The following is a 25257-nucleotide window of genomic DNA, read 5'->3' as shown; positions in this document are numbered from 1 at the left end:
TTGATGGGGCAATGTTTTCATCTGCACCTGAGGGCAACTGGATTGCTTAGACCAGCTTTTGCCAAGCAGGTGCTTTCCAGATGTTTTGGACTACAACTACACAGCTGTGCTGGACAGGGCTGGTGGGAGTTGCGGTCCAAAGCATCTAGAGAGGACCAGGTTGGTAAATGCTGGCTAAGGGGTCCAGGGCAGGCTGCATGGTACATCTGTCCTCAGCATCATCTGCCTGAAGCAGCTGCTTCACTCTGCCTAATGATAGAGCTGGCCCTGCACTCATTCTTATGCCTGCATATCTCATCCATCTCTCTCTCTCTCTCATGTTCTTCTCACTTTTAGTCCTGTTGTAAAAACTTTCACATATTCCAATTCTTAATTTTTGCAGGTGCATGAAATTACTAGTGCCATTCAGAAAAATGATGGTTAGAATTAGAAAGTCAATGGTGAGCATAAGGATGACAAAAGCCAGTGGGAAGTACATTTGTTGACAGTTCAGAAGTGTAGGGGAAAGAGCTTTACTTTCAGGAATGAGGGACTAATTATTTCTCTTTCAGATTTTAAAGTGCTGGCAAGTTGGAACGTGTCCTGTATTGAAACCCCTGAAAGGCATTGCCATAGCCAAGATGTAAGCTTGGACCATTGTATCTTAGCTGCAAGCTTAAGTGTTCAAATTTCATTCCAGGAATTTAGCTAGAATGTGTCTGAAAGGCTTGGCAAATATTTGTAGAAGAAAATATGCTGGACTACAAGCTGATGAAATCACTTCTGCCCACATCTGCAAAAATTAATTTTCATCAGCAAATAGATTTATGGAAGGAAAAGCATTGTGAATATTCATTATTGCAGATACATTTCCGAAGAGTAGCAGCATTAGATCACTTTGCACAAAATACATAGGAATCCTGTCAGAAATATATTTTCCTTTCAAAATATATGCAAATGGGAATTGAAGAAGGGCTGGGATCTTGGTTACAGGTATGTTGAAGAGTAAATATGTGTACTGCAAATACCTTATACAATAGAGCTGTCACAAATTTATTGTTCCTAATTACAGAATGTATCATACAAAACAGACCTTGCTTTGCAGCAGCTAAAAGAAACTTCAGATACAACACTGAAAATATCAAACCACTTACAAGGATGAGTGAGATGTAAGTCCAGTCAAAGGGGTTGTGGTGCTCATCTCGCTTTCAGGCCAAGGGAGCCGGCGTTTGTCCACAGACAGCTTTCCAGGTCATGTGGCCAGCATGACTAAACAGTTTCTGGCACAACGGAACACCGTGATGGAAACCAGAGCACACAGTAATGCCTTTCACCTTCTCACCACAGTGGTACCTATTTATCTACTTGCACTGGTGTGCTTTTGAACTGCTAGGTTGGCAGGAGTTGGGACAGAGCAACAAGAGCTCACCCCGTCACAGGGATTCAAACCACCAACCTTCCAATTGGCAAGCCCAAGAGGCTCAGTGGTTTAGACCACAGTGCCACCCACATTAGTATACAGGATGAAAGGCCAGTCTGTAGAGCTGGATCTCCTCCCTGCTGTTTGTCCCTTCACTGCTTGCTCCACAAACAAACTGTTCTCCTTTGCTTCTAAGTGGAGGAACACTAGTGGGGAAAGGAGAGGGCGGATGTACCATTCAAGTATTGCAACCCTTTATTGCAGGGATTCCAACTATAGGAGGCAGGAGGAGCTTGGGTCACCTCAATATTTGTGGGGAGGGAGCAGAGTTCTCCCCCCCCCAATATTCAGGAGACCACCATCTCCCACCACTGGGAAGAGTGCTGGAGTGCCAGGCAGGGCGGGATACGTCATGTGATGCTGGGCACCCTCAATGTGGAGCGCAAGTCCAGGGCCGTCTTTACCCAGAGGTGCAAGGGGTGCGGGGCACCCAGGCCCCTAATTCTGGGGGCCACCAGGCACCCGCCGCTGAAGCTACCTAAGCATATTGTATTGAGCTGCTATGTGGCAGCGGGGTCAGCGGCACCTTTGACATGACTGATCTCGCGCCGCCATCGCGAGTGACAGGAAAGAGGGAGAGACAGACAGAAAGAGAATGCGCCTATCTAGCAACAGGAGTGCGCACAGGCTCCGGAACCTTCCCAAGAAGAACTCGTATATATGTGTTCGCAAGGGCCCTCCCAGCTCCTCTAGAAATAAGGTTGCTCCCATAATGAAAGGCTGCCCAAGATGGCTCTCCCACACATGCGCACAGTGCCCGCCCGTCCCATCTTTCAGACACTTCCCTACGCCCATAAGCGCATGCATGGTGTCTTTACACCGACTCCCGGTGTGTTCTTTGTCTTTTTTAGAAAAGCTGGTTTTAAACAAAAAACACACAAAAAACCCTTCCTTTTGGAGCTGCACAGGCATGAGTGCTATTTATCAAATTATAATAGTGACACATAATAAAAGTTAATTTGGGGCTCAACTAAATTTGGGGGCGTTGGGCGGGTCCTTGCACCCCAGCGGTGCATATGCTAAAGGTGGCCCTGGGCAAAACATCTCAAGGTTTTCAGAAGACTTGCAATGAACAATTGTCTTATAAACCACCTGAGTTTTGCAAACAGATGCTTCTCCATCCCTAGTGAATTGCTCTCCTACTAAACCACACATGAAAAGGAGTTTTCTTTGTTATTCTAAAGATCTTTTCGTATGGTTTATCACACTTAAAATGAGTGAACTAGGTCACCCATATATACACCATATATTTGAAGAGACAATGATGATACATCGGTTTCTTCTTACATTTCCCCACCCCCTCATTTATTTGCTTCCAATTTAGTATTCATAACTTGCGTCAGGTATTTTCATATTTCATATTCTAATAGAATTAATTTAAAATCTGCCATGTTAACATGAAATTCAAAGAGAATTTCTATTTTAGCCTGAAATTTGCTGGATTAACATGAAATACAAAGATAACAGAGAGAAATGGGAGGAAGAGTTTGTTAGCTTAATAGTTAACATTTCTAATTTTTTCCCTTATACCCTTTCCCCTTCCCTCTGAAGGGCACTCTTTGGATAACTGCCATGCATAATCCTTTATGTGCATAGTTTTTTAATGCCCCCCCCCAAAAAAACCCCACACACCAAACCTTGAAATCACCTGGAGGTCTGTTTTATCTGAAGCTTTGGATGTGACAGATTGACATAGTAAAACAAGCGCCTTTTGTGTCTTCTGGCTAATCCTCTGCATGTGATGAAAGCTTATGATGACAAATAGACTCTTTCAGCATATCTAAATGATTATTTTAAAGCACGACAAATATAAAAGAGAGAAAGCACAACTCCCTACAAGAGACAACATTTAAAATGCATGATTGTGAAAGTGTCCCGAGATTTAATGAGAAATATTTTTTTTCAAAAAACCCACATCTTTAATAAATAAATAAATAAATAAATAACACCCTGCCATAGGTTAGTAATAAAACAGATGCCTCAAAAAGATACCAGTCTTTAGGACGAGCAAAATAAATTGGAATAGTCTTGCTATAAAAGGAATATTGTCATTTCCTAACTGTATGTAGTTTCACTGGTAGAAGTGACTGATGAAAGGAGTTGGGCTAATGGGGTGCTCCGGCCAGCAGAAGGGGGAGTAGTATTTTTTGATGCTATTTTCTTCCTCCTGCAGATCATTTGCCCCTTAAAAATCTGCTCCAGAGGGTTGGGTTATCCTTTGCAGCAGCGTGCCACCCCATTGCCATACTCTAGTAATAGCCTAGATGGAACACCATTTTCCTCAGCTAATGGAAGGAGTCCTACCATTCCTGGATGGCTCTTTGGTATCCAGGCCATTGTTCTTCATTTTATCTAGCCCATTTTGCCCCCCCCCCCATGAAAGTGTGGACAAAGTAGAACCCGACGAAGGCCAAATCCACATGCATTTAAAGCACTGTGATACCACTGTCAACAGCCATCGCTCCCCAAAGAATTATGGGGACTGTAGCTTGTTAAGGCTCCTCACAGTGCTACAACTCCCATTCCGTGGCCTGCTTGGTGGGGATGATGGAGGTGTAGTCTACCACATCTGAAGGGCACCAAGTCAGCAAAAGCTGTTTTAATGCATGGGAAAGCATAATGTATGGGTTTGCCCACCGTTTTCTGAAAATCTGGGAAGAGATAACCACTGTCCATATCAGCCTCTCATTGCTTTTGTTTTGTAAAGTTAGGGGCTGACTGTGTCTCACCTGTGGATAACGCATAACATAAAGATACAGAGGAGCCTAGGGAAATAATGTGTTGTAGTAAACCTGTCATTAAAAGTGCAGTAAATCACAGGAGTAGTCATGTTTAAGTAGCACATATGGGAAGGGAAAGCATCCATTTGGGTATTCATTTATTGCACTTCCTTGAGTACGTTCTCACATGTGCCACATTTGTGAAAGGCAATTTTTAAAGACATAAATTTTGCAAGAGTAACTTCACCTCTTTAGAGCTATTGGCAGTAAAACTTTCCTCCCTCAGGCAGAGCTGCTGAGAGATGTTTTAAGAGGATTTTGCTTTATCCCGGCAGAAATTAAACTCAACGAGACCATTAGAATTCTGCAATACAGTGGTACCTCAGGTTACAGATGCTTCAGGTTATAGACGCTTCAGGTTACAGACTCCACTAACCCAGAAATAGTACCTTGGGTTAAGAACTTTGCTTCAGGGTGAGAACAGAAATCCCACGGCGGCAGCGGGAGGCCCCATTAGCTAAAGTGGTACCTCAGGTTAAGGACAGTTTCAGGTTAAGAACAGACCTCCAGAATGAATTAAGTTCTTAAGCTGAGGTACCTACCACTGTAATGACAGCAAAATACCAGATATCAAAGACAACCGTTGTGACATCAGTAAGTAGGACTGCTGTATTCATGCTCATACATTTTATGCATATGCAAAATGATTGTCAGAGTAAAATGTAAATCCAATGCCATTACTAAAAGAGAACTTCAAAATGGCCTTGGATTGTCCCTGTCCCTCCTGCAAATCATATAGATTCTAAAAGGCAGCATTTATAGTCAAATATACCTTTTTAACTCATAAGGGGAATGAAGCATTTAATGCAAGCCAGACTAGTAGAAGGAAGAATAAATGGGTGGTTTATAGATAATGGGTGGTTTGTCTATAGATTCTATAGATAACAATACATGAGAATTCCCGAATAATGCTCTAGCAGTTAAAAGGAACTAAGTGGGAATGTGAGAGCCATGCCCCCTTAAGCATGTGCCCTGGGTGTAACCCCCCTCCAGGTGAATTGGGGGCCACTATTTTTTATGGCACCTTGTGCAGCATATCTCCTAGTTCCATCCCAATTAAGCAAATAATTGTCCATATTTGTGAAATAAGCAATACCTACTACAGCCGATGCTTGCTTAGTCATGCAGTGCCACTGAGTTTCAAAATACTACTTTGAGGCACCTGGACAGCTTTTTGTTTTCTCTTCTTCCATATAAAGGCTGGTAGCCTTGGAGGGCTTATTTGGGCTAAGGCTGGTGGCCCAGTAAAGAACTGATGAGCTCTCCCTTCACATAATGTATGACTCAATAATATGCACAAAATGCACTGTACTAGGGGTCAGGTTCAGTGTTATGTGTCATGGCTGCTGGAGTGGGGTACAGATGCAAATCGCAGCCTTGGGTGGGCGAGAAGGGGAGGGTTAAACCCTTAACTGCCTGCCCCACTCATGCCCTGGATCGGATCTCTCACCCCACACAGAGTGGCAATCATTTGAAATTAAATTCCAATATGAATTTGACATAACATGACCTTTGGCCTTTGTTTTCCTTGCACTCTTAGGATATAGCATCTGGACACTGGTCTTCAGATCATACAGTATTTCATTATGAGAAGAAAAGCTGAGGTCTTTCATGGCAGTGAAATCTCACAGAGGCACTCTGTGTGAATACGGTGGTCCTATTGCACACTGTTGAGGAATGCGCTTCGCTTTCTTTCATAAATGTGTTTTCCAAGTGCAAAAGGAGTGGATATGTGGCATGTGGGAATAATGTCTTGTCTTCAGTTCGGATTCCACAAGCACATATTGAATCATTTTATCAAGTTGCAGGATTTCTTTTCCTAAACCAGGGAGGTCATCACCTCCCATCTGAGCGAGAGTAACACACAAAAACAAGAAGTACTTCATTCTCAGTGGCCCATAAGGGTTGCTACAGGAAGCAGGTGTTCGAGTGTGGCAGACTTGGATTCAAACAAACAGGGAAGGGAATATGAGGTTAGACAGAAGGGTGAAAAACCAAACAATTGAACATTCATTTCTCATGCTCAGGATGCTAATTTCCCCGCTCCCTTCCCCACCCCCAGCTGTCATTGTGATGGACACCCAGCATTTGTTAACTTTACAGTAATCATGCTTTTTCTCCTCTGTGTGAAGCCCCACATGGCTATATCTCTCAACACACTTGGCTACAGAAGAACCTGTGCTTTGCCAAATATGTGACATGTGGGGAATAGGGTGAACAATTACACACAGACTGTCTTCCAGGCCAGGTGGGTCATTAACCAAACAATTTCACCTGAGACTTTGAAATGTTTCCTACACACTTACCAGAGAGCAGGTTCCATGAAATCAGGGGGCCTTTCTTCCAAGTAAAAAAAAATGAATAAAGCCAAGCTGTTAGCACTGCATGATATTCAAACGTCAGAAATAATAATACTAATGCTAGAAAGATCCACAATGTGACCACTCAGGCTTTCACTAAATAAAGTTCTGTCATTGCTGACTTTTTTCAGATTTGGCAACAACTTTTCTAGAATAATATTCAGTTGGGCTGACAATATGAGAGAATGGTGGAAAGGGAAGAATGAAGGAAAGAGAAAACACTACTAACCCTTATGTTTACTTACCACTATTTATTTTATGCTTTATCCATCCTTGATTAGGAAAAAAAAGTTATGGATCTGATCAGGAAAATCTCATTGTCATTGGCTGACTTCATCTCTTTATTATATGAAGTTTGAAGTCAAGCTAAGCAAATTGTGTGAATTTAAAAACAAATAGATGCATTGTTCTGTTCTCTAGTTTAGAGCAGTGCTTTTTTGGGGGGGGGTACAAGGGGATACGCATACCCCTAAACATTTTGTGAATCTTTGTACTTTTGTCCATTTACTGTATTTATTTCCCCCGATTTGAACTATAAAATGGTGATTTTCTTGAGTCAAACTGAGAGTACCCCTACTCATTTTTAAAGGAAAAAAAAGCACTGGTTTTTTTTAAAAAAAGCACTGGTTTTTTAAAGGAAAAAAAAGCACTGGGTAAGGTTCATTTTAATAATGACTGGTTTCTGGCAATTCTATTTTCTTGTCCATCCTCTAAAACAACATATAATAAAGAGATGAAGTCAGCCAATGACAATGAGATTTTCCTGATTAGATCTGTAACACCCCCCCACCCCTAATTGGTGATAGAAATTGATGATGATGAACAGAGGGGAGATTGCAGATTGGGTGATGTGCTATCAGAAGTCTAGAAATAAAGATTAGAAATGGCCTGTTCTTGAGAGCTGATTGTTTGGTGGCAATTCAATCAGATGGAAAACACTGTAGTTTTTCTAGATTGGCTTGCCCTAGAATGACAGTATAGTAGTATAGGAAGCACAAACAATCTCTAAGTATTTGGTAGCAGAAGCAAGTCCAGTTGATACCAGTTGGATTCATTTTCAAGTTAATGTTTGGGATCACAACTTTATCCTATAACTACACCTAGTAACACATTCATTGATCCCACTGCCTTTAATAGATCAAAACATTGGTAACTATGTTAAAAATAGCATTGAGAGGAAGAGTGTTGTAATTTAATTTCAAGATTCATTGTTTAATTTGTGTTCTTGAAAATCAATCAATAAATGCACGGGGGGTGGGACTGCAATCCAATTTGTCTTTCATCATCTCAGAGCATGCGGATGGTCAGACTACCCCACTCCAAGATCTTTCTGATTTCATTTGCACACAAACTATGCACGCAAGATGTTAAAACTACCTACTCTGTGTTCTGACATTCAACATCCAAAGCAGCTTGTTAGGTTTGGCAATGAGAGAAAATGCAAATTATTGTCCAACCTTTTTTTTTTTTTTTTGTTACCAGCTATGTAAGGGAAACAACTGTCTGCATCTTACAGTTATAAAAGAAAAGCCCCAAATTTTAATACAGTAGCAATGAAGCAGAATTCTAGCCGCTTAATTTTTGATCTAGAAAAACTTTTTAACAATCCAATTCTATGCATGGAGGAAGTTCCACTGAGATGTGGATCATTACTCCTAGGTAAGTGGGTATAGGGTTGCAGTCATAACAGTTTAAAAGCCATGACTTGCAAGAGGATTTCATCCTTCTCACCAGTCTCAGCTAATTGATAACAAGACCTTGGTTGAAAGTTTGCCACTGACGTCAGAAGTCAGAGTTCCACGTTTTACAGTTAATGCTTATTCCAGTAAAACGGAGAGCTACCACCTGGCAGTACATTCACTGCCTTCATTAATTAGAGGGGATGGGGTGGGCAGAAACATGTGGTCAGCATAGATGGCAGGGAAATCAGAAATCCTAGTGAACTTGGCTGGTGGATGCAATAAAGCTAGCTGCATTCTTTCATTCCTGTGGTACATATTTAAAGGTGGCAGTGGAAGTATATGTTGAGAAGCATAGCTTGCCAGTGGCTTAGAATTATTATTTCTTTGTGGTTCCTCTGGGTGTGTATAAACACATCCATTATTTTGCTAGACTTTCCCTTACAAAACTCGGGTGTTATTTAGGAGGTTTTCTGGATTATGAAAAGAGGCAGCTGTCAACGTTCTAAAATATGGATATTTATTCATTCAAGGGTAGAATTCAACATCATGCTATGCTGAATGTTACATCTGAGCAAGCATAGCAGCTTGCCAGACAGAAATATTTCCCCTCCCTCCATGTGCTGATCTGGGGGTTCCCCTGACCTCCCTGGGGCAATTTTGGAGGGCACAGGCAGCACATGAGGTAGGAGAGGGGAAGCCCTGTTGTGCCCAATACAGGGCTTCCACTGGTGGGGTTCATTAAATGAATCCCACCCCAAGGAATTTATTTGTTTATTATTTACATGTAAAATATGGGGGAAAGTCCTCTAAAACAGTGAGGGAGAAGACAGAAAGAACTAGAGAAAAACGAACCAATCACAAGCTGCTACTGAACCAAAAGGGTTGTGCCCCCCCCATTGCAAAATACTCAGCTGAAATCTAATAAAAGCTTATTTATGGATATGCATTATAGCCCACTAAGTTTTACTCAAAGGAGACCCACTGAAATTAATGGACGTAAGTTTGCCATGTCCATTAATTTCAATGGGTCTATTCTGCAAAGAACTTGCACTGGGTTATTTTCCCTTGCTTTTGTTTGTTTAAAGCAACTCTCTCAAAATTAGCACTTTTACTGACAAGTTCCTAAAGAGCTGTCGGCACCAAGATATTATTGGCGGGGAGAGGGGTGTTGAGGGGAAAAGAATAAAGCTTTTCATTTAGTATCAGCTTGAGGCTTCTCTCTCTCTCTCTCTCTCTCTATATATATATAAAGCGCACAGTGATTTGCAATACTGTAGGGGTGGAAAACCAACTAACCAAAACCAACGAAACAAACCACTAAGAATCTGGTTGTACAATCGTCCACACTCCGGTATCCATTTCTCTACAATCCAACAAACTGAAGAGGCCATGTGCACTAGGTCACATCCCCATCCTAGGCTTAATGCTCATTTAAAGCATTTGGCTCCCCCGCAAAGAATCCTGGGAAATTTAGTTTTTTTAAGGGTGCTCTGAGGGATAAATTTCAGTTCCCAGGGTTCTTTGTGGGAAGCTATGTGCTTTAAATGTACCGTGTAGATGTGACAATATATGTGATTTCAAGGTTAATCAGAATAAAACTCTCTTTCCAATATGGCACTCACAGTTTTAAACCCACAATCATAAACAGGCACTCAAAATAAGCAGAATATACCCTTTCCTCATTCTCTGTAAATGTGACCAGGGAAGAAGCAAGTTCTTAAAGGATGAGAAAACCAATTGGTGAACACGGTCATGTGTTCAGAGTTTGCTCTAAGTCCGTTATCTGGATATAAAGAGACGAGTCAAGAGCTCCTGAAGAGCCAGAAGCATTTTTTGTCCCATTTTCAACATTTTGAGTCTCTACGTCAAACCTAGGATTACGCAAAACATTAGTGCCCTTGAGGTGAAACTGGACGTACATCAAGAGTATGTGAGGCCATTTTTCCTCACGACTCTCTTCCAAAGAACTTCCTTCCCTGAGGACCCCTCTCTCCTGCCAAGTATTCACATAACTGCACACTCGCTATCTGACTGCACATTTGCCACACTACAGAAGTTCAGTTGGAGTCTGTACTCTTTAACCAGACATGTCGTTCCTAAGTGCTAGAGTCATTCATGTTAATTGCTAGAATTGGAAAGTTCAAGATTGCCTGGAAGACTTCATCTTACTGGACTATTTAAAGCTAGTTATACACTGCAGGATTCTTCACAATGAAGAAATACAAAATCCATTCCCCCACCCACACAATACCATAACTGTTTTCTCCATATTTAAGGAATATGCTGTTCACCCAGCTATGGCTTGAGGCTTTTAGGTCTCTTCCAAATTCATTCTTGTATAGGGCAATGCAGCCTTGGGCTGAAAAAGAACGTGTTAATGCAAACAAATTATTTTCTGACTAGAGTTTGCGCTAGGCGTACGTGCTAAAGCTCGTTATTAAAAGATCACAATACGATTTAAGGAACTTAAAAACACAATGTAGGCACCAACTCTTAGGGGCCAACCCCATTTTTCCTTGAAAGGGTCAGGGGCCCCTATTGTTCAAAGGGCAGGAGGGCAAATGCAGAGCTGGGTGTGGCACTTTGGTGGCCAGTGGCTCCTCCTGCTACCACCACTGGCCAGGAGCGGTTCCTCCATCTTTCCCTTGTGTGGCAGGGGGATGGGGGTCTCCATCCACTAGGGTGATGTTGCCGTGTTCTGCTCCACCCATGGCTCCTTGTAACAATATGCATCACTTCACACTTGTTTATCAGTTACATCTGCCATTTTACCACCCATTCATTCAGTTTAGAGAGGTCATTTCAGAACTCTTTGCAATTTTTAATGACCATGAAGAGTACTATTTTTCTAGAAAAACAAGTGCAGGAACTCACCTTGAACGCCTCCCTTGTTCTCTTAAAATGCCAATGGTGCCCACCTAAGAGGTGCCGGAATTTAGTTTTGGCTGAAAAAGAGCCCTGACCCTGAACAATTTAGTATCATCCGCAAACTTGGCTACCTTACTGCTAACCCCTAACTTCAGATTGTTTATGAAGAAGTTAAAAATCACAGGTCCTGATACCAATCCTTGGAGAACACCACTTTCTACTTTTCTCCATGCAGACTACTGTCTATTTTTTCCTACTCTCTGCTTCCTGCTACTTAAGGGGTTGTGGAAAACTGAAACTTTTCATAAACATTGTAAACACATTCTGCTTTGAGCTACTTACTTTTTTTTTTTTAATCCCCAATTGTAACTGTGTTTTAATTCTGGGAACAAACATTTATAAACAATGGATATTATAAACTGAATACTTCGATACAGGATACAATGTAATATATTTTGTATTTCCTGATCACATTTGGAAACATTTGAACAGCCATGAACTTTCTGAAATAAATTTCTACATCTCTTAACATTACTGCTTTAAAAAAGGGAACATCTTTTCAGAATAAATTTTGTATTAATGTGCATGATGCATTTTCTCAAGGATAACAAATTTTATTTGTTTTCTCAGGTTTGTATTCAGAAGCTTGATTATAGTTATGGAACTGCCATTGTTAAAAACATGGTCAGAAAACAGATTTTTAGAAACTCTGTGGAGAGGTATATGAACAGATCAGGAAAGCATACATTTTGACCACTCATAAAAAGGAAACAATGCATACACACAGCATTCTGAAGTAGTCATGGTTGGCCCCTTCTGATCAGGTTTTCAGAAACTTCACACACAACAAATTGTGATGTGCATATTGGGAGTTCTATGCATTCTTGTTCTGCAAACGCTACATGCAGGATTATGCCATGCCACACTGCTTTCAAAGAATATGAATCCATTGGCTGCTGACATTGCCTCTCAGTTTCATGAATAAATTTACATCTTAATTGTGTGAAAAATACTGCCTGCTAAATATCCTCCAAAATACACACCATTTTCCACACAAGAGTTTAGCAACAACTGCTCAACAATGACCTTTCTTTAATTTTGTGCTTGTTCATCCTATTATTTATACAATTACTGTAATTTTGAAAAATATAACATAACATATTGTAAAGAGAATTGTCAGAAGGTTGTAAGAAACTGAACACATCACTGAGTACAAAAATACACTTGAAGGTCCAAGGATATTAGCATTTCTTGTTAAATAAGCACAAAATCCAGAGGGTTTTTGGTTGCTGTTTACAGTAGCCCTAATATAGCTAAGCAGAAATAGGATGGCCACATTAGAAAAGCTCAGTTCATAAATAAACCAGTATTATCAATTGTTCCTTTCTGAATTTTTGTATGAGCTGTAGTGAATATTCCAGCAGATACAACTACTGAATGAATATAAAAGCCAGGTTTCAGGAAAAGTTCTGGATTTCATAATAGGAGAAACAAATATATTTCTCATACATTCAAGGCAAGTTCCAGAATTTAACAGCCTGCAGAGATCATAAGCACACAGCACGTTATTATATAAATGTTTATTTTTAAAAAATCAGAATAAACCAAAAATATTTGATTGTTAAGTGTTGACTTTAATACAGAGCAGAGTTTGCCTGAAGTAATAGCGAACAGGATTCATTCTTTGTAAAATGTATTTCTTTTCTTTTACAGGTATTTTAACAACTAATTTAAAAATATTTTCAACCTGTAGTTATATGTGTGCCTGTGTGTGCGTATAAAACAATTAATCACAAATTTAATGTGCTTCTAATCTGAAACATTGTTTTGAACTTTTGCATATATCCTTGCTTTACCTCAATCTCTACTGCTTATTACACCACCACTCTTATTGATAATGGTACAATATTGATCTGATTTTACTTTGTCTCTGCCTATGCTTTTAAGATTTTATTGTTTCAAGGTGATATCCAGCTTTGGCGTCCTGCTTGCACAAAAGGCAGTCGCTCATGCAAACAGCGCTTCTCCTTCGTCTCCTTCCTCCTGCATCTTCCTGTTGTGGGAATCCTCCAGAAAAGACTGGAGAAGGCACAGGGGCCATTGGGGAAGGAGAAGGAGAAGCCCAATCATGTTTGCTAATGTGACACTGGAATTCTATCTTTGTGATTTTATATTTTTAAAATCAAAAGTTGTTGCAAAAAATATAAACTTTTTAAAAGGTTTTGTATTTTAATAGCAATTCAGTTCTCAAAGAGAGGTTTCTACTTTGTCCATCTTAAAATGTCTCATCTGAAAATCATAATACAGTTCACATAAAAGAATTCGGCAGAAGTATGACAGTGTCAATTAATAACTGCATTTTTTAAATTTAACACACCACTGCTCCCCTAACTGAAATATGGAAATCAATTGTCAAAGGTGTGTCTTGTCCAGCATTAACAAAGAAAGTGAAGTGTAGAACATATTTTTCATCTCTTCTGTTTTCCCCGAGTCTTTTATTCCATATGCGCTTGACAAATATATTCCTGACATTTCCCCATTTTTACTGTATAAATAGAATACTGAAGGCCATCGCAATACAGCACACAGCTACATAAGGGCTCTTCCGCTCGCCTGGAAAAAGAAACAAAATTGAATTACTGGCTAGTTCACATCACACAAGCGAGTATGACTGCATGAAAGAAATGCAGTAATGTGAAGCAGGGAGATCTGCAAGGGAAAAGACACTGAAAATGAGAATTCCAAGGATGTTTTTTGGGATCTACAGGAAGGTGCCGAGCAATGGAGATGAAGGAGACATGCTATTTGTATGAGCGACAGTCTATTGTGCAAGCAGGACACCACAACTGGATAGGAGCGACAGAGCACAGACAGAGAGAAGGTACGGCCACCCCTGCTCCAATGCAATATCTACCAATATGCAAAATGTGTTAATATCAACCTAATTTTCTGCCCAGACCACTTCCAGTGAAGGATAAGGGAACAGCACTTGTAAGGTAAATCTGCAGCATTTCAGGGGTAAAGTGCATCAAGGGCACCAGTGAAACACAAATGCAGCCTCTCTTTTACAATTGTAAGTTTGTAATCCCCCTCCTTGTAACTGCTCAGCCCTCCCCTAAATCTTCTTAACATGCTTCCCCTTGCACAAGAGTTTGAAACTGCTAATATGTACTACAAGCCTTAAACAGACACGGGCAGCCTCCAGCCTGTAAGTCAGTCTTGTATCATCAGGGGGTACAATTTGGCCCACAAGGTCATAGTTGCTAAACCATGCCATTGGTAGACATCACTGGTGATGCCACTGGGTTTAATGCTGCATTGGCTCTGTTCCCTGTTGGTGAGCACAGATTGAAGCCCTTTGCAAAACTGCTTTGTGAAACAGCTGTGTGCTTTTCCTTTGCCGGTAATTGAGCAGGTGGATAGTGGACGTTGATGTGGGAGGGGAGAAGGAGCCTCTTCTGCCCTATCTCCTGCCAGCTTAAATGGGCTACTTCAAAAACCACTTTGGCAAAGGGCATTATGACAGTGCCCATACTTCCTTTCAGTCTCTGTGGGTTGCTAGGTGCTTGGAAACCCTGCACAATGGATTTTAGGTGGGTGGGGCCTGCTTGTCAATCGCTCAATGTCATTAATGATGTCAGGTAGTTTGACAGGTGGGCAGCCCCACCCATCTGTCAAATTTGGCCTGCAAGGATGATCCTAATAATGATCTGGTCCATGGAGCCAAAAGAAATTCCCCACCCTTGCCCTGAAGCAGAAACATGTCAAAAATGTTTCTCTTGTAGTGAACAATTGTTGCCATATATCTATGGTGGGTAACATTTGGACAAACACCATAACATTTAACTGAATAAATGTTGTAATATCCAGAGTATGTTAAGCTTGAAATATAATTCTTCTTCTTTGGTGATAACTCATAGCTGAGTAAAATTGTCTTCCATGAACATGGTCTTAGCAGTGAGTCCATAAGTGACTGTGGTGGCCAATTCTGGATCCACATGTCCTTCCACAGTTGGGACATAGGTTTCTGGGTGGGAGTTGATCATGGTGAGGGTTTGCCAACGTGCCTTCCTCTTAGCTCGTTTCTCCTTTTCACCTTGAATTCATGCATCTTAAAAGTCCATGACACCTTTGGTAAAGGCTGTTCTCCAATTGTTTTCCAGTTATTAGTGTTTATGTTACCTTTTATTAGATTTGCCTTGAGAGTGCATTTAAACCTCTTTTGTTGTGCTCTGGTAATTCGCTTTCCATTCTCGAGTTGGGAATAGAGTAATTGCTTTGGAAGACGATAATCATGCATCCAAACATGACCAGTCCAACAAAGTTGATGTTGAAGATTCATTGCTTCGACACTGGTGATCTTTGCTTATTCCGGTGCACTGATATTAGTTCGCCTGTCTTCCCAAGAGATATGTAATTTTTTTCAGAGACACTGTTGATGGAATCTTTCGAGGAGTTGGGAGATGGCATTGCTAATGCTTCTGTATTGGTGGTGTGCTCAAAGGAATATGCATACAAGTATCCGCTCACACAAGCTGGCTGCTTAGTGAGAAATCTTTCCACAGCAAAGAAACAGTTCGCTGAGTCTTTGCACAAGTGAGGGCCACCACAATTACATTACGAGACACTGTCATCATCTGGCACACATTCAATTAAACTGCAAATAGCTGTGCAAATTAACGTCTGCAATTTCACATCTGCTTAGAATTAATGTTGAGGAAGTCCACCTCCTACAGTTTTCTTACATGTTGTACTTTTCTGTTCTTAATTTTCTTGAGAGAGGCATCCATCATCAATTAGGATTCAACGCCTGTTAGCACTACTTTACAAATAGGCAACAGCTTGTCTGCTCAAAGGTGCAGACATTAAAAAGGCTGTTTAAACACAAGGGGCAGAATTGCATTCTACACTGATGTAGCTTTGTGTTTATCCTTTTACAGAAAGAGAACAAGTGCTAAAACAGTCAGAAGGCAGGAGGAGGAGAATCACATAATGTCTGCTAGAATTTTTGGCTCTCCAGACAAGAAATTATGATTCTAATAAGGTCATGCCAAACCTGCCACATCTTTTGTGTCAAAACTAGGCACAACAGGTTTTTGAACAAGTGATTAATTTTTTGTTTTGATAACTATTAGCCTCATGTGCTGCTTTGAAGATTGGGGAAGTGGCAGTCTAGAGTGCTTAACGCTTTCCTCCTGTGCCCCTTTCTAAATCACAGCTTCTCTTGTGTTTGCATTTATGTGCTGAGGACAGAACAAAATCTATAGGCACTCATGGCACATGAAGTGTGGTGCTGCCACTGCACCACCCTTCGAGTGTGGCAGGGTAGAGTGGAAGGGAGGATGGGAGAAATATCAGGGGGGCAGTGGTAGCAGATGCAGGTTGACACACTTGCGTTTGCTGCCACAACTAACCCAGCGCTCCCCTCCTCCATCCTGGCAAGCAGAAGTGCCACTCTAGCCAGGACAGCAGTGCCGTACCTCATACACCACGGCTATTCTTGAATCTCTCACATTTTTCTGTCATATAGCCTTCCCACAGGCAGCTCAAAGTAGCATACATGCAGTCCTTGCAGACTGATCCCACAACAACCCCGTGAGACAGGCAGAGAGTCTAGAGCAATTTAGTGCTTGAACTTTTGCTAGCAATACTGTAATTCAGTATACAGAACATTTTTGCTCTTAAGTCTACACATTTTGATTCCTAATACTAGTAACACTTACATTAAGCAGTCTGTTTATCAAAGTTAAAATTGCAGAAAAGTACATGCTGTGTATTTGAAAATAATACCACTAAGGTTTTTTAAGGCAAATAAAGGCATGCTTAGATGACACACTAACATCCACTAATACAGTATATTTATGGGAAACAGAACATGCACACTTACCAATCCTGGCACACTTCCAGAATATGCCCAATAATCTGAAAATGCATTTTGAGAAATTAGAAAAATGCAGCATTTCATATTTTAAGCTTATAATTGGATGCCTTTTTAATAGAGATAGAGTAGTTATGGCTAGAATTCAAAGACACTGTGTGTGTGTGTGTGTGTGTGCGCGCGCACACACACACACACACACAGACAGACAGTTATGCCTCAGGTTACAGATGCTTCAGGTTGCGCGTTTTCGGGTTACGGACACACCGAAACCTGGAAGTACCGGAGCAGGTTACTTCCGGGTTTCGGCGCTTTGCACATGTGCAGAAGCTCCAAATCGCAACCTGCGCATGCACAGACATGGCACTGCGGGTTGCAAACGCACCTCCTGCACAGATCATGTTCGCAACCCGAGTGTCCAGTATGTGTGTGTGTGTGTGTGTGTGTGTGTGTGTATACACACACACATACACACCCACTCCATGCTTAATGGCTCAGGCATGCCTAGTAGAATTTTCAGCTGTTTTTGTTGCAAAAATTAGCACTTAAGATAGTTTTGTTTCAGATGGTTTTTCTTTTTTGAAGTTAGGGATTTTAAGGATATGTTGTTTTTATGATTTAACTGTTCTTTCATTAATTTTAATTGATTGACACTGGGTTTAAAAAAAAAATCTTAAACCACCTTGTGTGTGCATCGATAAGAAAGGTATCATACAACACCTAATGCCCCAAGAAGCAAAAGCTCATGAAGATTTGTTGTATTGAATTATAGTTTAGCTAGGCTTTCAAAGGTTAAAATGCTTATGACACAGATCTCACATCAATGACTACAGCTGAGAAGAAAATCCATTAATGGTGATATCCAGTGAAATCAATGGGCAAGTAACTTGTCCATTAATTTCAATGGGTCTACTCTATCACTTGTGTCAGATATCATGCTGAGATTATAAACATGCAATTTATATTCCCCTCCCCCAAAATTTCTAGAGTACATACCCAGTTTGATTATTATCCAGTAACCTGGGAGCCAATGATCTTATGTATGCACAGGTACATATAAGCAGAAGGATTACTGTCAGTAGGCTCTGAAAATTGAAGATTGCAGACTGAAAGAAAAAAGTAAAACAGAAGAGGAGTTATGGTTCACTTTTGAAAATCATCTTCCTGCCCCATTTGTTTCTGCATCCCTCCCTGCCAGTGAGTAGAAAAAAGTGAGTTTTTGGGGCCCATTACGTTACGTACGTCTTTATATTGTGAACAATTCCAGTACAGTACGCGCACACACCCTAAATCTCCTAGCAAAGAAATCGGTACAAGAATATGATTTCTTTTCAATACAGTACATAATCTGCTGGAACTCTGTATTTATAAGCACCATACAGACCACAAACTAAACAGGCATTTCAACTCTCAAAACAAAAACAACTGATGAAAAAGTTATCTGCAACTCTAGAGTTCCTGCTTGTACCACACAACCACCAAAATGCTCATAATTATGGAAGACTGGGTATGTGCAAATGGAAGACTTGTGCATTTCAAGGACATACTGAGGGCACCGGAAGTCTCACAGACACATTGTTCTCCTTTAGGGGATACCCTGTCAGTGAGGATCAGGCCACACAGCGTTAGGACACAAGGTCAGGTTTTGCCCTCAAAGAAATGCTATCACAAGTCCAGCATTTTACTTTTCCCCATAGGTGTTAACTGCAGCCATTCCTTTTTAAGGTAAAGTTAAAGGAGTAAGCTTGGGAACACTACTGATGTGGTGGTCAAGCTTTTTCCTGCTGATCCAAGCCATTGATAATTAAGTCTTCTCCTATCTCTGAGGATGGGCTGCAGCTCAGCTGTTTGTTTGTTAGCATTTAGAAACAATTTAATATTTTTTAAATCCTTGAGTAGCAAGCTGTAGAGCCCATACTTGGCATGCATTGATCCTGGGTTGAATCACTGACCTCCAAAAGGAGGGTGGGAAAGACCTCTGCCTAAAAGCATGCAGAGCCATTGCCGATCCATGTAGACAATGCTGAGTTGGACAGACCAGTGGCCTGATTTGTATAAGGCAGTTTCCCATGTTCCTATCTGCATCTCATCATCTATCCTATCTAATCATGGATTCTATTTCTTGGCAATGTTCAGGTATGATGGACTGACTCTAAACTCACAAACTCAGACAGCTATAGTTGATGTAAAAAGACGAGAGTGATGTGTGTAGTGAAAAGTGAAAAAGGCAGAGAAAAAGTAGTGTTTATACCAGAACATCTGTGGTCTCACTATTTGAAAGAACTATGGTCAGGACCCAGAATCAAATACCAAGGACTGTGCATCAGATGGAAACTTTGAGCTAGTTTTTCCTCAAACAATAGCCACTCGTATCACACAACTATGCCCCACGGAGAGCCTCAAGGTCCATAAATAACAACACCCTAGTGGTCCCGGGCCCTAAGGAAGTTAGATTGGCTTCGACCAGAGCCAGGGCCTTTTCAACTCTGGCTCCGGTCTGGTGGAACGCTCTGCCTCATGAGACCAGGGCCCTGCAGGATCTGATCTCTTTCCGCAGGGCCTGTAAGACAGAGTTGTTCCGCCTGGCCTTTGGCTTGGAGCCAGTTTGATTCCCCCCCTCCCCCCCTGGCTCTCTCTCTTTTTTCCCCTTCTTTTCCTTCTCCTCCTGCGATGAGGCTACATTTTAATATTTTAATGTTCCATTATTTTAATTGTTGTGTTTTATTTTTGTTTTTAAGTTTGTAATCATTCATCTTGTTTTTATTATTGCTTGTAAGCCGCTCTGAGCCCGGCCTTGGCTGGGGAGGGCGGGGTATAAATAAAAAAATATTATTATTATTATTATTATAACTAACCTCTTTTGAAACCAAGTGAAGATTCAAAAGCAACTAGAGATATAAGGTGCTGTTTCACTATTCATATATGCACCTTTCTACTGAATAAAACCCCATTAGTGAAATCCTATGTAAACAGCATGGCTGGTACATGTGCCTTTATCTATAGTTACATGTAAATAATGTAAAACACTACACTGCAGTCCTGTGCACATCCACTTCCATGTAAACTTGGGATAAGATTGTGCTGCTGCACACATGCAAGGGGGCACTAATTTCAATTGTTTAGCCACTGCATTTTAACGGGTACTGTCCAGTGCTTTTTACGTGGAAACCTATGGCATCTTGATGCGAGGACAGTTTAAAGTCACGCAAAGGCCTCTGCAATTTAATGCAAATTATTATTATTAATTTATTAACCAGTCATTATTAGCACACAAAAAAACTCCTAAAGAATCTGAGTGCTGCTTTGGGGAAAGTAAAATGAAGATATGAGACCCTGAGTATAGTATTTAGATTAGGAGGTGAGAAGGCAGCATTTTAAATATAACAAGAAGAACCTCTTGTAAGTTAAAAAGGGGGAAGCAGGTTTCACAAACGATAATTTCACCACCACATTCTGGGAAAGGGAAGATGCTGCAACGACAACAACCTTTTTTTTTTTTTAAAGGAAAGGCCACTATTGTAGTGAGAGAGAGGCTGAGCGGGGGAGGAGCGGAAACGGGCAGAGACCACCCCCGGCGCCCATCTCTCAGCCCAACGGCCCCACTCACAAATACAGGCGGACTACCAGAGACAAAGGCGACCTAACCGAAGCCCCCCCCCATCCAAATAAACCCCCGACCGCCGCGCTTACCATAGTTACGCAGCGCCGCGAGCCACATCACACATCCGGTAGCCAAGGGGCGGGGCACAGAAGAAGCAGCGCCTTAGACGCCCCACTGATTGGTTCGGGGGAGGCAGAGGCTCCGGATAGGCGCAGGCGAAGACGGGGCCGCCGTTCCCATTGGAGGAAGTGTGTGAGACGGGCAGCGCTCGAGGGGGGTGGAGGGGCCGAAACTGGGGAAAGGCGCTGGCTTCCCGTTGGCTAAAGGGAAAGGAGGAGGCGGGGCAACTTTCAACCGACACACAGAAAAAGTGGGGAGGTATTATTGGTTATAGAAGCCGGAAGTGGCAGTTTTCAATGCGGTGTGAGGTAGGCAAAGTGACGGGCAAGGAGCAGAACCGGGGGGGGGGGGGGGTTGGAAGCGAGGAAGTTCCTTCCAAGGGGCGCGTTGAAGGAGCGGGCGGGAGAGAAGAAACACGTCTTTTGCCAGCAGTGCCATTCTGTGCCCGCTTACACAGGAGTAAACCCCGCTCTCCCTATAGAACTCACTTCTTGGGCGGCATAGTGGTCAGGACTGAACCCTAAAGAGTCCTATCCGCCCCGCGCCTCTTCCTTGCTCTCTTTCTGCATCAGGGAGGAGATACTCCATTCTGGGCACTTATACTGTATTTCCTATACGAGACTTAGGCGTTTTGTTTTGGGTGCTCCTCTCACGTTGCTTACAGGGCCTGATGGGAGTTGTAGTCCAAAAGCATCTGGAGGGTGCCCAAGGCTGCGCTAGAGAGTCTTGAACTGACAAGCCACACTCCGCTTAGATGATCTTTGTGAAGAGCAGTTCGTCGAAATCGGAAATAAGTCATCCTATATGCTTTGGTGGTTTTTTTGTTTTTTTTACGAGAAGCCCCCAGACCTAGTAGGTGCTGCAAAGTTGCTCCGAACACAGTTTGAGTCTTAAGAATTGGCGTTGGGTACCAGGACTGAAGCGGGTTCACGGGCCTTTCACGCAAAAAAAAAGGTCTGCTGTTTGCTTACTTTATTCATTTCAGCAGCCTAACATTACAACGTTGTTTTTGCAATTGGGAACCAGAAAGCCACCCAATGACCTGGCAGTACATCCTGACCTGACTTTTGCCTGTTCAAGACAACTTAGTTGGTCCATGGTCTAAATGATAATAAAAAGCTGAAAACTATTTATTTAAAAAGAAGATGGTTTTTTGTTTTTGTTTTTAAAAACACCTTTGGCTGTACTAAATCCAGACACTTGCATAGATCTGTTCTATCTGATGCTTCTGAGCTGCTGTATTTGTATATGAAATGAAATTGGACCAAATGGCAACTCCCCTTGTATGCAGGGGTTCTATTTGAGGCACCATGTGTGCCAGCAGAACACACACAAGCCTGCCCAGCCCCCTTCCACCCCAACCCCCCTGCAGTGCTGAAAACAGGGGTGGGGTGTTATCACGTGTTCCTTTAATGCTTGCAAATGGGAAGTTGCTGTATTTTCAGGGAGAGTTCCCTAGTTTGAGCCAAAATAGATCTGTATGGAACCTTGGACTAGAGCTTTTTCCAATCATCTTTCTGAACACCCCAGTTTTGTTCCTACTAGGACCTAGGGTTTTGACCTGAAGTAAAAATTATGTTTAATTTTTTTTTATACCACAGTGAAACTAACCATTTAATGGGACCCAAGGAATCCATAATAATCACTTCACTGGCTTTTAAGTTGCCAATTGCATTCATTGCTTCTCTGCCCAGCTATGAAAAAAGAGAAGCTATTAAATAACTATTTTCAGAGAGAGTGCCCTTGTATGACTTCTATTTTTGTTAAGAGTGCTGGTAATTGTAGCTCTGTGAGGGGGCTGTCCTAACAACTCTTGGCAACCTTAACAAGCTACATATCCCAGGATCCTTTGTGGAGTGTGGTGACTGTTAAAGTGGTAAAGAGTGCTTTAATTGTATGGTGTGGATGTGACCATTGTTGGACTTCAACTCCTATCTGACCATTGGCCATGCTGACAGGGGCTGATAGCAGTAGTAACCCAGCAGCAACAAGAGTGCACCATCTTGGCTATTCTGACTTGGTCTAGAATAGCTTATCACCCAGGAATGCCTGGAGTTGATCAAACACAATGTGCTTAACTATCTTTTAAAAAAATGTATTTCGAGGGGTTCCAGGTAGTAGTTCCCCAAATCTACTGGCTTGGAGGACACCGTTTTCAGCAAGGAAGCCTTGCCATAACACTCTTTTGTGTCACTCTTGCTCAAGGTATTATTAGCATTATTGAAAGATGGGATAAAATGTTTAAATGTTTTAATAAATACTATTAATTAACTACCTTGTTCACAATAGGGGCCTGTGTTTTCTAGCTAGCTTTAATAAGCCATAAAAAGCAAGGATCAATTGTGGTTGAATGGACTTTTCCAACCACCCTGTCAACATCCTCAGTTAATTATAACTGGAACTGATCCAAGCAATTGAGATAAGTGGGTGACACGAACATCTCAGACATAACTCTTGACCCAACAATAACAAGTTTGAATGGATGTGAGCAACTTTATCTGCAAACATACAACAATTATGTTACAACAGGATGTCAGGTATGAGGAGAAATGACTGTGATAGCCATTTCCAGACTGAACAATAGCTCTACTGCACAACATTCCATAGTTGCAGTGATGGCAGAGGAGGATCTCTTTATCATTACACCACAGTCTTTCAAATAAACTCTATATTATGTTTGTCCAGAGTTCTCCTGTCAGAACTGGGTTGTTTGCTCAAGAGTGTCAGAACCTTGGAACTGAGAACTAGGATCTAAAGACAACAAGGAGGCAGCAAAAGATAACTAGCTAGAAGCATAGACTAATCGGGATCAGAGGACAAACCAGAGAGTAGGAATTGGGACCATGGAGGGAGCCCAGAAATGTAAGAGACACTGGAGCTTATGTAAACTTCATTACTTAACCAAGGATTAGCTAGAAAAGTCCTTATATAACACCTTTCTGCCTAAAATCCAATGGCAAATCTGAGTGGGTGGAACCATGCAAGTTTGGAAGTGTCTTCCCTGAGAGGCTGCAGTTGTGTAGCTCACCACATGGGACATGGGCCAGCAATTTCGGACATGTCCAGACTTTTGTGTTCTGATTTGTTCCTGCAACTTGATTAACCTTAATTCCTCAGAGTAATCGTGTCAATAGCCTATGTCAGTTCCTTATTCTGAGTGTCAACAAGGCCAGAGCTAGAAGGTTTGGTAGAACTGGTTGAAAAATTAGAGTTCAGCAGTCTGGCAGCAGATTGTTCTACTCGTGTCTCCCAGCTCTGCAAATGAATTCATGACAAGAGGTGCAAGCCAGCTCCATGCTCTTCTGGAAACACATAGTTCACCCAAATCTGGGCCAGACCAGAACACAAGGTCTTGTGTGACTAGCTGTGTGCAATCATAGTCTTATGATTGTTTTGGCTGTCCAAACTCCTAAGCCAGGTTTGGTAAGGTGTTCTGAGCATGGAAGTTGTCTGCAACAATTTTATCTGTGTGATGACAACATGGGTGTAGCCAGGATTTTTGTTGGGGGAGGGCAAGACTTTTGTTAGGGGTGCAGAACTGATGTGATTGATCCATTAGTTAAGTATTTCTATTGTTTTACTTGATCAGGGTGGGGCCAGCTGCCCCCTTGCCCACCCCTGCCCGCTTCACTCATGAATGACACCAGTACTTTAAATAGTTTCTGTCATCTCAGCTGTTTTCCTTTATGGATACAAAGTGGAATTATGTAAATTGAAGATTTGATATGTACTTGCAGCGATCCAGGTTGGTAGTATGAACCAAGGGATTGCATCGCCGAGTTCCCTAAACTTCCCCTCTCCCTGCTGTACACTTTGATTTAGTTCAGATAGTCCTTTAATATGAGATATAATTGATTTGGGACCTTCAGGAACAGTGTTTATATATTAAGTTGGTAGTGGTCATGTTCTCTGGTGAGAGGAATACGTGAACATCCAAAATAGCAGGGTAATCTTGACTATTTGAAATGCTTTTATTCCTCTCCCAGCACCAGCAGACTATGCCCCTGATGTGATGGAGAGCAGAGGCACAATGGCAAGTCCTGGCCCCTAACTTGCTCTCACTAAATTATTTATTCTCATTTTTGGCAACATTAATGGTCAAGGTATGTAGTGATTTAGACTATGCTTGAAATTTGTTTATTACATTTTATTTTGTTTTTAATGTTAATTATGCTTCCTTTATATGGCAAGTTGAGTTGTCAGTAGAAGCTCCATGTTGAGTGTTTAGCTGAATATTATTTGAAATGATCCAGAAGCCTCATGTGGTTATGAGGACGAAGGCCAAATTCAGTCCCATCCACAGGTGGCAGGAAACTGATTATGCCTGCATTTGAGTCTTCGATAATGTTGGCTTTGGTTGCTGTCAGTAGATCCAAATTGAAATGCACTGGAGGACTGACGTTTACTGTGTCCATGTTTGGGGGAAATGATATACAATAATAATGTTTACAAAAAATATTACTTTAGGTCCACCATCCACTCTCAGAAATGAAGAATGTGTTTCCTTTA

The 25257-nt window shown here is 41.5% G+C and overlaps 2 protein-coding genes and 1 long non-coding RNA gene across 11 annotated transcripts in view; 2 read left to right on the top strand and 1 right to left on the bottom strand.

The window, feature by feature from the left end:
- The window catches only part of LOC310827398, a 793036-nt gene that overhangs the window by 647856 nt on the left and 119923 nt on the right, over positions 1–25257 (top strand). The window lies entirely within an intron of this gene.
- Positions 12210–20832, bottom strand: TMEM167A (transmembrane protein 167A). The gene is made up of 4 exons (XM_083703357.1): positions 20718–20832; positions 18024–18133; positions 17037–17071; positions 12210–13762 (listed from the first exon to the last, which is right to left on the bottom strand). The coding sequence occupies exons 1-4, from the start codon at positions 20718–20720 to the stop codon at positions 13692–13694; spliced, it is 219 nt and encodes a 72-aa protein (XP_083559483.1). The 5' UTR covers positions 20721–20832; the 3' UTR covers positions 12210–13691.
- Positions 20907–25257, top strand: part of XRCC4 (X-ray repair cross complementing 4) — a 109380-nt gene continuing 105029 nt past the window's right edge. For 4 of the 9 annotated variants that reach the window (XR_014556292.1, XM_083703327.1, XM_083703325.1 and 1 more), the window contains exon 1: positions 20916–21056. The gene's annotated coding sequence lies outside the window, so the exon portion shown is untranslated. Of the gene's footprint in view, positions 21057–25257 lie in introns of all 9 variants that reach the window. The other 5 variants (XR_014556291.1, XM_083703330.1, XM_083703328.1 and 2 more) reach the window with 4 other exon arrangements.

Source organism: Podarcis gaigeae (genome assembly GCF_964106915.1).
Source record: "Podarcis gaigeae genome assembly, chromosome: 11".
Taxonomy (NCBI): domain Eukaryota; kingdom Metazoa; phylum Chordata; class Lepidosauria; order Squamata; family Lacertidae; genus Podarcis; species Podarcis gaigeae.
The sequence above is the reverse complement of the archived record's forward strand: the minus strand, read 5'-3'. Positions and strand labels throughout refer to the sequence as shown.

What these genes read in the sequence shown, in the direction of transcription:
- TMEM167A (XM_083703357.1), bottom strand. An exon ending in CTGGATAATAATCAAACTGG is followed by an intron (nt 17,072 to 18,023) that starts GTATGTACTCTA and finishes ATGCATTTTCAG; the next exon opens with ATTATTGGGCATATTCTGGA. An exon ending in CTGGAAGTGTGCCAGGATTG is followed by an intron (nt 13,763 to 17,036) that starts GTAAGTGTGCAT and finishes TTCTTTTTCCAG; the next exon opens with GCGAGCGGAAGAGCCCTTAT.